The sequence below is a fragment of the Notolepis coatsorum genome, assembly GCF_963971535.1.
Source record: "Notolepis coatsorum genome assembly, chromosome: 1".
NCBI lineage: Eukaryota > Metazoa > Chordata > Actinopteri > Aulopiformes > Paralepididae > Notolepis > Notolepis coatsorum.
In genome coordinates, this window is record NC_140165.1 from 133,564,937 (window position 1) to 133,579,096 (window position 14,160).

Here is a 14,160-nt window from a genome sequence, read left to right on the forward strand (position 1 = left end):
GTGAAATTAAGAGTGATGAATTACAATATATCACAGGATAATGTGCAGTACTTAAGGTATCACAGACAAAAACATTTTAATTGCAAAATTATGGTATAAAGCTATGAACACATAGTGAACATATAGCCTCCTGTCTGTTTGCCATTGTCTCTCACATGCAAGGTCCTGTTGGCATTGGACCATGTGTCTATACTGTCCTGTTGGCATTGGACCATGTGTCTATACTGTCCTGTTGGCATTGGACCATGTGTCTATACTGTCCTGTTGGCATTGGACCATGTGTCTATACTGTCCTGTTGGCATTGGACCATGTGTCTATACTGTCCTGTTGGCATTGGACCATGTGCCTATACTGTCCTGTTGGCATTGGACCATGTGTCTATACTGTCCTGTTGGCATTGGACCATGTGTCTATACTGTCCTGTTGGCATTGGACCATGTGTCTATACTGTCCTGTTGGCATTGGACCATGTGTCTATACTGTCCTGTTGGCATTGGAGCATGTGTTCATCTTTATGCGGATGCTCATGCTTGAGGAAGACTGGTAAGGTCGAAACGTCGCATCTACTGCCTTTTTTGTCTATTAAAACACCTTGGAACTACAAGTGAGTTGCGAGCCCCGCTTTGTTCTTATGTATTAGTGTTTTTACAGTTTGGCTCAGCACCAACAAACGGAGGATGTGCGTTATTAATTTTTTCTGAATACCTGGAGACATGACCTTCATTTCTTTGGGGAACTTGCGGCAGATACTATTGTAGTTGGTGCAGATGTGATGAAGACACCAGGCTGAAAGCTGCTTGGCATTATGGAACTGCAGATAAAGGTAAAATGTAAAAATAAAAATAAAAGCATTTCATAATTAAAAAAGGAGAATTATACTGTCAATAAAAAAGGTAATACATAAAAGACTTTGAAAGGTCAGAGGAGAGATAAGAGATTCAAAAAGGTTCACCTTTTATCAAACATCTCAATGAGGACCTGTCTGAAATAAGCTCTCATTCATTAAATGTCTATTCAGGCCATAGAAGGTTTCCAGGTGATCTCATTCTAGTTCTGACGGCATCCCATTTCTTTCTGGTACTTTCTTATACTGATCTAATTAGGGTTCAGAAATGTGATTAAGTTATTAAGTTACGTTATACTTTTATTAATCCCCTTGGGGAAATTCGTCCTCTGCATTTACAATTTAGGAGCAGTGAGTGGGCAGCCAGACAGCGTGGTGACCGGGGACCAACTCCAGTCAAAGGCAATAGCAGGAGTATATATCTAGCATGGATATATTTTCACGGTGAGGGGGAAACCGGAGTACCCGGAATAAACCCACTCAAACATGAGGAGAACATGCAAACTCCACACAAAAAGACCCCCTACTGGGGGTTTGAACCCAGGGCCTTCTTGCTATGGGGGAACAGTGTTTTTTTTTTTTTATCCACTTTTTCTCCCATTTTTCTATATTTTCTCCCATCCCAATTTCGTATCATCCAATTCAGCCCTCCACTGTCACGAACGCTGTTTCTTGCCTCCCACAAGCCGGCTGCAATGTGGACTAAGTCATACATAGCACAAGTCCCCTCCGGTACTTGAGGTAACAGCAGTCGCATCTTTTCACCTGCGCAGCTCGATCTCTCAGTGTCGAGGAGTAACGCGTGGGAGGCTCACGCTGCCCCCGACACTTCCTGATTCTACTGCGCAGGCGCACCAACCGACCTGTAGGAGTCGCTTGTTCACAACGTTCGATCCCCACCCTTCAGTTTTCCCTCCCCGTAATACGGCCAATGTGTATTACTGCGAACGACCAGCTAAACTGAAAACAATGTGGAGAGCTGGATTCGAACATGCGAATCCTAGCGTCTCCACACTGGTGGCGAGTGCCTTGCCCACTACACCACCTAGCCGCCCGCTATGGGGGAACAGTGTTAACCACTGCGCCACCATGCCGCCCAAATTAAATGAAAGTGTCTTTAAGACACTTGTACACTTACACTTACTGTAGACTTCTGTATATTTTACTGTATATTTTACAATATTCAATATTTCACTTACTGTACACTTACTGTATACTTCTGTATATTTTATATTAGAATGTATAACATAACATAGGAAATGTATATCCCGGAGCTGGGTATTTTTATTCTTAGGCTTATTTTATTCTTCATTCGTGTTTGTTAAACGTTTACTGTTTACTGTGAGCGATTGTAGTGCCAAATTTCCCTCGGGATGAATAAAGTATTTCTATTATATTCTATATTATTTTTTTTTTTTTATATTATTGATCTTTTTCCCCCCTCCATTTTCCTCCGATTTTCTCCCATCCCAATGTTAGTCGTTATGCCAATTCCCAATCCCCTTCCTGGTCGCTGCGCACTTACCCCCCACAGTCAGATCATCTGGGAGAGTGGAGGCTATCACGTGCTTCCTCCGACACACGTCCAGCCAATCAACCGCTTATTTTCACCTGGCAGCGCGGATCCTCCCTGAGAGGGCGTAGCGTGTGGAAGGATCACACTATCCCACTCAGGTCCCATCCGCACTTAGCAGGCGCCCCGACCGAACTGTAGGAGTCGCTGTTTACAACGACCCGAACCCACCCCACCCTCTAATACTGCCAATTGTATTAGTGTGAACGGTCAGCCAAGCTGGTGACAACCCCGGAGCTGTGAGCTGGCGAATCCAGCTCACAGCTCCGGGGTTGGTGACGAACGCAATCTCCGCTACGCCACCTACCCGCCTTCTATATTATATTCTATTCTATAATGCATGAGCAGCAGATAGACAAGTAGAAATGGATGCATTTCAGCACACAGCCTTCACCAGCGGCAGGGATAGGGTTATTAATAATGGTATATTAATGATGTGGGTCTGCTGCCCATGCATTAGACACATTAAAGGATAGTATCTGTGATTGCTGGCATCTGTCTTCTTCCGCACTAATCAAGACCATGCACCCAGTGAAGGACTATTCTCTAGAACATATTTGACCATAGTTACAAAATATACTGTACTCAACTCCATAGTAGTTAAAGGGGAATGTAACCCACATACTGTATGTTAATTCCCATACATTCTTCCTGTGGCCCCAAGACAGTTCAGTGAGTATTTGTGAACATGCACTACTCTCTCCTAAAGCTTGAAAACTGAAGGAGAAGCCTCTTGGTGATGTAAATGGGATATAAAAAAAAAAAAAAAAAACGTTCTGTGGGTCTCCCATTCATTGTCAATGTCAGTGAGACACACCTGAGCCAACTCCAGGTAAGCCAGCACCTGTCCATCAACGTCCGTTCCTTTCATTGCCCACTGGAGTAGCTCATCCACAGCATGTTGTTCTGAATATGGTGCACACACACACACACACACACACACACACACACACACACACACACACACACACACACACACACACACACACACACACACACACACACACACACACACACACACACACACACACACACACACACACACACACACACACACACACACACACACACACACACACACACACACACACACACACACACACACACACACACACACAAGCCAATGTCAACATCAAGTGCATATACCAAACATTGAGCCACTTAATATTATCTATATTTAGTCATTTATCTATATATTGGGACAAGGAAATGTAGGGTTTGTGAAATAACATTTAATGAGGGCAGGTATAATGCCTGGAATGCCCTAGAAGATATTCCAAATCTTAATCGATGAAATGATGGTGGACCCCACACTTAATAGACACATTTATTTTTTATCTTTTGTTAGAACACATAAGAAATGTTTTCCAAAACGGAGCACCATGCACTTGAAGATTACACTGCAGAGAAAAATGCACTTCCTGTGGTGACATTTTGAAACTGACACCACCGTCATGTCAGAAGCTACTTGTGTGACTGCCTTGTATCTTCGTTCGGACCCCCCGAGATATTAGTGATACATTTTGGAAAGCTGTGTGTCGAAAGAAAGGAAAACAAAAGCTCGCAATTTGGGGTTTTCTCTCCTATCTCGGCTGCTCTGTGAGCAGCAAGGTTGCCCCTACATTTCCCCAAGCCTAGAAAAAGCTTTTCTTAATCTTGTCTTAACTCATCATCATGAGTTATGCATGTCAAATTGATTATATTTTTCATTGCGTGCTTTGGAGACCTATTTCAGAACCACAACCAGAGACCTACAACTCTGGAACACGGCATCGCAGTATTCTGTCTTAATGCACACAAACAACAAAATATCTTTGTTACAAGGACAATGAGCTAGCTAGACAGTTTTGTGCTCATAGATGCGTCGTTTATTCAGTTTGCCAATATACACTCCAACCACCCAACAACTTTGCCATGAAGTTCAGGTTCCAGGAATAAGACAGCAAAAGTGAGTGCGGTGTACAAGGTGAACACCACCGGTCATGATAAGATCGTGAATGAACATTTCTACATGAAACATGCGTCTTTTATTATTATTATTTTTTCCATTTATTTTTGGGCTTTCTGTATTTTTCACTGTTACGACCCCTTCCACTCTGTCTCCATTGTCCGCCTATTATCTTGTTGTGTTGACAGGTACTGGAGGTGGGCGTGGCTGGAGCGCTAATTAGCACAACGGGAAAACTGGGCCCGGTGTTCCCATGCTCCCTGTTAAAACACTTGCAGAGCTTGGTTGCTGGGCGCTCTCCTCATGGGACGCCATTAGTATAGTTTGATACCTTTGATTTCTGTTTGCATTATACAACATTACACCTATACACTTTACAATGCATGCACTCACTTACACTACTGATATCACTGACTTCATACACCACTGTTAGTTTAGTTTAGTTAGTTATTCCTTTTATGTCTTTATTAATTAAATAGATCCTTTGTTAATTGACTTTGGTTGTCTGCGTCTCCCTCTTTGTCATGGCCGTACGGCCGGTTTGTGACATTCACTCATCCCAATTTTTTGTTGTTATGCCAATTCACTTCGTGGTCGTTACACACATTGCCCCACTGTCAGCCTGGGGAGGGTGTAGAACTACCACATGCCTCCTCCGATACATGTGGAGTCGCTATTTCCCCCAGATCCCCTCCCTGCTGAACAGGCGCCCAGACCGACCAGTAGGAGTCACAGTTTACAACGACCAGGACACATACCCCACCGGCTTCCCACCAACACTGCCTAACACTGCCAATTGTGTTAGTAGGGACGACTGACCAAGCCAGAGGTACCACTGACAGCTGTGGTAGGCGAGTGCTTAGTCCACTGCGCTACCCAGCCGACCCTCGCAGACGGGGTTCTTACCTGTGAGGGCAACGAGGCGTGGCAGACAGAGCCGGTTGGCCAAGACGATGAGCTCTATGGGCTCCAGACCGGGACACGGTGTTAGCAGGCCACAGTACAGGAACTCCAGAACCCCCCGCATGCAGGCCATGCTGGTGTTGGGGATGGACACCTGGAGACGGACACATTTGTTTCACTTTAAAACCTGTGATTGAACAGGGAGAGTGTGATAGTCGACTCTATTCCTGCATGGGAAAAATGAGAAATGAGATAAACAAAAACCTTTTTGGGGGGTATTGACGACCCCACAGGGAATAAAAAGCATAACCATGGCAGTGTTAATGCCACGCTATACCCGTCGAGTACAATAAATATAATTAATGAATGATGAATTATAGTAATGAAACACGGACATGATAAGACAATCCACAGATAACAAAGAAAAACGACCAATTACGGTACATGCAAGTTAAAGGTCCCCTGTTCACTAGTAGTTCACAAGTCAGAGCATGTGAGCGGAGCGCGAGCGGAGCGAGTGGATTTTGAAGTGAGCGCGGAGTGGGTTTTAAAATGGGTCAGAGTGACTTCCGGAGCGAGAGCTGTCCTCCGCTACGAGCCGCTCCGAGCCGCTCAGTGCACACGATCACGGGTACACACAGTGGTTTAAACTGATGTAATATACATGTAGTACAATGCCAAAGCAATAGGTGGCGATGTAGTTCAAACATGAAGGCCATTTTCAACCAATCAGAAGGGTTGAACGCGTCACTACACATACTGCTCAAAACAGAAACCCGCCATCTTTAAATTACCTTGCGTGAACCATTAGCAACATAGCATGTATTTGCAGCAAGAAACAAAGTGCAATAAAAAAAAGGATACATTCACTGTGTTCTGCCTCATTTGTTGATGAAACAAAACCAACATCAACACAATGTACCACCAAGAGCGGAGAGTTTAGTCTCACAAAAAGAGCGCTGATGTTGTTAGCTTACATGCTAACGTGATTGGGATTTGCCATTATAAACGTTAGCATTGCGGCTAGCGTACATTAGCGTAGTAACGCTAGTAGAAAGAATGGATGAAAACATTATTTAACAGATTGCAGAATGGGTACAATACAATACGGCTCAATACAAACAATTGTTAACACTTTCAATGCCCAAAACGTGATAAGACGTTTCATCAGCCCAATGCCTGAATGCCCACGACGACAATTATCGTTTAATTTTTTTATTAGCGATCTGAATTCATATTTCATCAACCGAGTCTCCCGTTGGTATGCAGCCCCTGTTCTCCACTTGCACAACGTGAAGTATGCACTTCCGGTAGGACTTCCTGGTGGAGATGGCTCTTCCGGTCCCATCGAATTACATTGTTTTCAGCAACTTTTCTCCTGTTATTTAAACAACTTTGTAATCACAGAGAGGTAATGAAACGTTTGTAATATTATATTATAGAATGTATTTAATAAGCAAACGTTTGTCAGCAGGGTTTTTGGGCTGTATTTCATGTAAAAACGTTTACTGTTAGTTTCCTTGCTCAGCCAGCATTAGCCTTCATTAGCTAACAGAAGCTAGTGGTTAAACAGGCCGGATTAGCTTTGAGCTAACGATCTTTGCTGACCCATACTTGATGTATTCATTCAATTTTTTTTTTTTTATCTTTTTCCCCCTCCTTTTTCCTCCGATTTTTTTCCCATCCCAATGTTAGTCGTTATGCCAATTCCCAATCCCCTTCCTGGTCGCTGCGCACTTACCCCCCACAGTCGGTCTGGGAGAGAGGAGGCTATCACGTGCTTCCTCCGACACACGTCTAGCCAATCAACCGCTTCTTTTCACCTGGCAGCGCGGACTCTCACTGAGAGGGTGTAACGTGTGGAAGGATCACACTACCCCCCTTAGATCCTATCCGCGCTGAGCAGGCGCCCCGACTGAACTGTAGGAGTCGGTGTTTACAACGACCCGGACCCACCCCGCCAGCTTTCCCACCCTCTAATACTGCCAATTGTATTAGTGTGAACGGCCAGCCAAGCTGGTGACAAGGCCGGAGCTGTGAGCTGGATTCGAACAGGCGAATCCAGCGTCTCCGGCGTTTGGTGACAAACGCAATCTCCGCTACGCCACCTGACCGCCCGTATTCATTCCATTCTAAACATAACGTTAGTTTACAAAACATTACCTGTCTATATAACATTGAGGAACAAATGATAAAGTGTGTGGGTGTGTGTTTTGGTGAACATTGGACCGCAAAGGAGAAAATGCATTGCATTTAGACAGTAGCTACTGCTAGCTGCCCTTCCAGATTAGCTTTGAGCTAACGATCTTTGCTGACCCATACTTGATGTATTCATTCCATTCTAAACATAACGTTAGTTTACAAAACATTACCTGTCTATATAACGTTGAGGAACAAATGATAAAGTGTGTGGGTGTGTGTTTTGGTGAACATTGGACCGCAAAGGAGAAAATGCATTGCATTTAGACAGTAGCTACTGTTAGCTGCCCTTCCAGATTAGCTTTGAGCTAACGATCTTTGCTGACCCATACTTGATGTATTCATTCCATTCTAAACATAACGTTAGTTTACAAAACATTACCCATCTAATGTGTCTATATAACGTTGAGGAACAAATGATAAAGTGTGTGGGTGTGTGTTTTGGTAAACATTGGACCGCAAAGGAGAAAATGCATTGCATTTAGACAGTAGCTACTGTTAGCTGCCCTTCCGGATTAGCTTTGAACTAACGATCTTTGCTTGATTGATTGATTGAAAACTTTATTAACAGATTGCAGAATGGGTACAATACAGTACAGCTCAATACACACAATTGTTAAGGGGATGCAGACCAGAGAAAGACTTTCGTCTTGTTTACATCAGGGTCCCCCATTTTCAATTAATCAGGACATATATGACATACATGACATACAGATAGACAGTACTGCTACATCTATACATTTATGACATACCAGATTTGCAAATACAGTACGGTTTGTGATACAAAAAGAGTCCAGAAAAGGGAGTATATACATTTGACGTAAAAACTGTACATTGGAGGAGGTTGGGGTTGTGTGTGGGGGGGGGGGGGGGGGGGGGGGGGGGTTGGGTAGGGAGGGGTTGGGGGGGGAGAAACACTGTACAACTGTACAAGCAAAACTGTACATTGGGATATTGACAATCATACTAGGTCATTTACATTGGAGGGGGTTGGGGGGGGGGGGAACACTGTACAAACAAGCAAAACTGTACATTGGGGGGGGGGACACTGTACAAACAGGCAAAACTGTACATAGGTAAATTACTGTACATTGGAGGGGGTTGGGTTAGGACATTTACAGGGGCCAGTTTCGAATTGCAGTCTCCCGTAGGTGTTCCTTGAGAGTGGTTTTGAAAGTGGGTAGTGACTCACATTCCTTTACAGCTTTTCAATTTGACCCATACTTGATGTACTTGATCTATTCATTCCATTCTAAACATGATGGCATGATGATGATGATGGCATGATGGCATGTACAATAATGCGTAGTACAGATATGTACAGATATGTAAGAGGATTATTATGCAGGTATACATAGCTTATTGTGCTGCATGCATGTATTTTCTCCTGTTTACCTGCATGTAATGCTATCTGTAATGCTATCTGCAGGATATCCACCAAGCTCACCAAGTCAAATGTACTTCTATCTATGTGCAAGACATTGTACCTAAAACAATGCAGCATTCTTTATGTGTGATTCTCAAAATAGACTGATTCTTTATGAAAATCTAATCCTTTCACATTTCGTTTTTGCATACAGGGACCTGCTGTAGCATTCAACATCCCACTGTTGCTATCCCTGCTCCAGAATCCCTGCTCCAGAATGAAGAAAGGCACTGTGAAATATATGAAGAGGGCGGCCAGTTCTCAGATGTGAAAAAACCGCCCCCTATCGTCTCCCAGATGGTAATGCACCCTTTTGGAATGGACTCAATGAAAATGGTTGAGAAAAGAAAAATCCGGAATCCACATTTTACTTCTCAGGCATGTAACCCGAGCCAATCGGATTCATTGTGGAGCCTCAGAACAGCGTGGAATACATAATGTACAGTATGTAGCGTTGGATCAATAAAAGCGATCGATTTTTGGAATGGCGATCAGGAATTGGAATGATCTTTTTGGAGAACATCTGATCTGAGGTAAGGAATCTATTTTACAAGTCTTGGAATAATCAGAGTTGTACGGAGGATTTTTTTTCTCTCACAGCCACACTCTGCTGACCGTCTTGCCGCTCCTCCTCCTCCTCCTCCTCCCCCTCCCAGACCCGTGGCATATCGTCAACAAACCCTCGAGTGCATGGGCACCGTCCTCAGAGCTCTTTCAACATTTAACAAGCATTAAACAAAATGGCCCAGTCATCTATTCACTTTTGTTTAATACATGAGGCGATGCGTTGTCTAGTGTTATCTAGCTACTGATAGCTCCTGATATCAACGTCTGATATAATCAGTTTGGTATTCATTTCGCAAGTGCTGGCTAGCGTTGGCTAACTAGCTATCGCTCGTGAGCTACCGAGCTAACGTTACTGTTTAAACAAAACTACACAGTCAACTATTTTTAGTTTAATACATGATGAGGCGTTGTCTAACTGGCTAGCTACTGATAGCTCCTGATATCAACAAATGCGCATTTCAGTTTAAGAATGATAGGGATGCGGGCTGCGGCAGCATGAGACCTCCGTTAGCATAGGTAGCTCACGTTAGATCACAACGAAATGATCCAGTAAACTAAATAGTTCACTTTATTTGAATACACGATGCATTGTTTAACGTCATCTAGCCGGCTAGCAGTAGCTACAGATAGCTCTTGATATCAATGTCTTATAACATAATCGTTTTTGCAGCTGAACATTGGCTAATTAGCTATCATGCTTCATAACAACACTGGGAAGATGGCAATGCTGAATGTGATTTGACACACAGACAGTGGAGGATGGAGCTGTTTGCAGATAGCAAGCATTTTGACTTGTTGCGTGGTGGCGATGTCTCGCAGATAATACAACTAGAAGTATAATTATATAACACTTATATGCTATAAAGAATAGACTACTAAAAAAATAAAAATAAAAAAATGCATTCAAACTTTTTTTATATTTTTTTTGTGTGGTAATACCGGCGCGGTAGGAAATATTTAGCAAATTTGTGCGGTAAGGAAAACATCAATACCGCGGCAGCTCTATAGTCATAATTTAAAACAGATTAGGCGTTATTAACGCTAACATTGAAGTGGATGGTGGGCATTCAAGCGGTAAATCAAGATTAAGCTTGGGCTCTGAAAGTGTTAAAGGGGAACTATTTTACTATTTCTTTCACTATTTGCGCACTTTTACACAATTCCTGTGAGTTTATGGAACACCTCTGTAATTATATATTTTTTTTAATTCATTGTTTTGTATTTCTAATCAAGTCCTCAAAAACAGCATTTTTCTACCTGAAGATCTCGAGCCGTTTGAGCCTGGGCTCCTAAACCACTGTGTGGCCTGCGCGGCATCTGGCACATTAACATGCAGCGGTGTCTTTCTGACATCACAAATCATCACATTTTCAGATGACTCAGTTCAGTGAGGGTGAATATTGTGAGAGGAGAATTGGAAGAATGTACCAATATGAGAATTAGAGACATAGATCATATTAATATAAGTCCACATAGCTAGGAAACAATGCTAAACACTGAAAAAGGCCATTTATAAGATAGTTCCCCTTTAAGGGGGTGCAGACTGTTGTAGTTTGGTCAAATCAAGCTAATTTACATCATGCTCCAAAAAAACGGATTTCCCCCGTAGTTTTTTTCTGCTGAGCGGGCATATCTGAGTGGAGCGCGGAGCGCTTGATGCGCAAATGAAGGTGAGCGCTGAGCCAGCGTAGAGGGGGGGGATCAACACGAGCGCATGAGAGCGGAACTAAAGGCGTCCAGAGCGAAGAGCGGATTTCTCGGCCGCTCCGCGCCGCTCACATGCTCTGAGAGAAGTGCTGCCGGTAAAGCAAGAGTCCAAAAACTGCCACTGCCCTGGCTCATTGCTTGTGGAGCACGATATCATTAGGAAACAATTAGGAACACAGTCGAACACTTTTGAGGAAGTGCTTGTTGAGATCAGAGGCTCTGTGTAGGATTGTTAGTAACTGTCTAACTGTACATATGGCTGTTTACACTAGTAACTGTTTACCTGCATATATAATTGTCTCCACCAGTGACTGTCTAGTTGCATATATATCTGTTCCCACTAGAGGGCGCTCTAGGCGGAGCCACCCAGGTACTCCACCTTGTGGCGAGTATAAAAGCAAAGGTATACTCCCACATTATTGTCGCCCTATAGCCGAATTCTGTTAACAGTGCTGACAGTGGAACAGCTGAAGGTGGCAACTCTGCTGTCGAAACCGCTTCCGCATTATTTCCACTCGCTGCTTGGTTTTGCTCATACTTTCAACGTTATGCTAACTCTTCCAATCACAGTTGATTGTGGGCGGGCGGTGGCAGATCAGAATTCTTACCCGTCACAGATCCGAGTAAATTCAGAATGGCTCGTTTCAGTGGGGGGTGTTCTTGTCTAAGCTGAACTGCAGAAATGGGACTTGGTACAGATTTCACATTTAGTCAGTGTTGGTACAACCCCACATTGCTTGAAAACAATGCAAAACACTGGAAAAGGCAATTTTTAAAATAGGGGACCTTTAAGTTAAGTTGAACCTATATTAATCCCCTTGGGGAAATTCATTCTCTGCATTTTAACCCATCATATTTACTATTTACATTACTATCTAGGAGCAGTGGGCAGCCACACAATGCTGCGCCCAAGGGCCAACTCCAGTTGTAATGCCAGTACCTGTATCAGTACAAGGGCAATGGCAGGAGTATTATATATCTAGCATGCATGTCTTTTGGTGTGGGAGGAAACCGGAGTACCCGGAGGAAACCCACGCAAACATGGGGAGAACATGCAAACTCCACACAGAAAGGCCTCCCGCCGGGGTGTGTGTGTGTGTGTGTGCAGGGGTGCAGTGCTGGGCATACGCGGTCAAACGACGTTTGGGCTTCGTCACTGAGGCCGAAGTGCGCGCATCCTATTATTATGCAAAGTCTAGGTGATAAGTGCCGGCGCGACGACACAAAAATGACTCGTCGCGCCGTATACCTCGGCCGCCGGCACTTATCACCTAGACTTTGCATAATAATAGGATACCGACAACCAAATACAAGCCCTGTAGGTGTGGAGCGCGCGTGCGCGGGCGTTTGGCCTTCGCCCATATTACGACTGCACCCCTGTGTGTGTGTGTGTGTGTGTGTGTGGTGGCGTGTGTATGCAGCCTTCACACAACTTCCTTCCGTGTTGTAAATTTTTTCACCATTTGTCACCAAAACAAATATCCAGCCATACATCCTGGCCGGCTATGAGCGTAGTCACATAAGGGTAGTGATGTCACATAGGAAGTAGCGTGGCGGGGTGTCAGTGAGGCATCAGACCAGTGGCGTAGCGGAGGCTGCGGGGGGGCCCCCGGAGCTTAGGGGGCCCCGCCCCCACTGTAGACTATCCTCTTAGATTTTTTAGTACATGGTTCGCGAGTGCTCCCACGGGCCGAATATTGCCCTGATCCTCGCGAGATTAAATCCACAGGTACCTCTCGGCGTGCCGAAGCTTTTCCTAAATCACTTCCATCATCGAAAACGAGGGGAAAAGGTCGGCTCGCAACCCTGAACATTTTGTGTGATTTTAAAAACGCTGTATTAAGTGAGCCTATTATGGGCTCCAACGAGCTTTCTACCGTGGGTACATCTGGGCGTCCCGCAACTTTTACTCATTCATATGTAGCCCCGAAAATGCTTAGAAAAGGAAAGCCGAAAGCGTGGAATAAACTCGCAGAAACGGAAAAGTGGCCCACGGGCGCCCATGATTCCGATCCGCGTGAAAATATTCACGGCCATAGAGGAGACCGTGGGACAACCGAATATGTGTCTCGAATTTGCTCCCACGCGGCGAAAAAAAAAAGCTAAATGTTCTCACTTTATTATTGATTTAGGCCTCATGGTCTGACCTGCGGGGGGGGCCCGACATATTGCGCAACGCCACTGCATCAGACCTCGTCATAATTAACCCTTACCGTACCCCTAACCTTAACCTCAGTGAGACCTTACCCCCTGCGTCAATGTTCAAAGTGATGGGAAACTAGGGCGTGGGGAAAAAGACGAGGTGTCGTGAAGGTAAAGGGCAGGTTATTACCCCTCCCTAGTCCACGGCCCTTTGATCTTCACTCAGATGAAAGCACTGTCTGCCACCACTGACGTGAGCAATGTGGCCAACGCTAAAAGATCTCAAAGGCCACTCAGAATAGCCCCGCTAAGCTGGCCACAAGGGGAGGCCTCCCAGCCTTGATGTACGTGGATACAGAGCAACGGCAGAGAGGAAGGTGCAAGAAGGACTGCATGGTCGGTAATGGGATAGTGAGTGCATGGGCATATAATAGGATCATTAAAATGTTAATAATCCATCATCGAAATACTAATTAACGAGGAGCCATGATGGAGGACAGGACACTAATCTTACGTGATTTGTCTTGCCTTGGTTAGTGCGGTCCATAAGACATCACACTTAACAAAGTAAAGAGGCCGTGATTTATTTGACTTTCCAAGCACTCCTCCTACTCCTCCATCCTTACAAGCCATGGCTGGCTCCATGTCTTCATCTTCGGAGAGTGCAAACAAAGACACACTTATACAACACCATCACCTCCACGAGGGCGAGGAGGGCATACAGACCCTCATCTGCACCTTTGTTTATTTACCCCATATTTTTATATTCAGAGTTAATTATATTGTTTACACTGTTTATTTTTTCCTCATATTTTATATTCAGATCTAATTTGATTGCCTATATTTATGT

The 14,160-nt window shown here is 44.2% G+C and overlaps 1 protein-coding gene across 4 annotated transcripts in view; it reads right to left on the reverse strand.

The window, feature by feature from the left end:
- rhobtb4 (Rho related BTB domain containing 4) overlaps window positions 1–14,160 on the reverse strand; it is a 163,934-nt gene that overhangs the window by 7,127 nt on the left and 142,647 nt on the right. For all 4 annotated transcript variants that reach the window (XR_014620613.1, XM_084331268.1, XM_084331269.1 and 1 more), the window contains 3 exons: window positions 5,273–5,423; window positions 3,236–3,324; window positions 707–812 (listed from right to left, as the gene is read on the reverse strand). Coding sequence is in view for 3 of the 4 variants with exons in the window: in XM_084331268.1 (XP_084187394.1) it covers window positions 707–812; window positions 3,236–3,324; window positions 5,273–5,423 (346 nt within the window). In the remaining variant the exon portion in view is untranslated. The remainder of the gene's footprint in view (window positions 1–706; window positions 813–3,235; window positions 3,325–5,272; window positions 5,424–14,160) is intronic.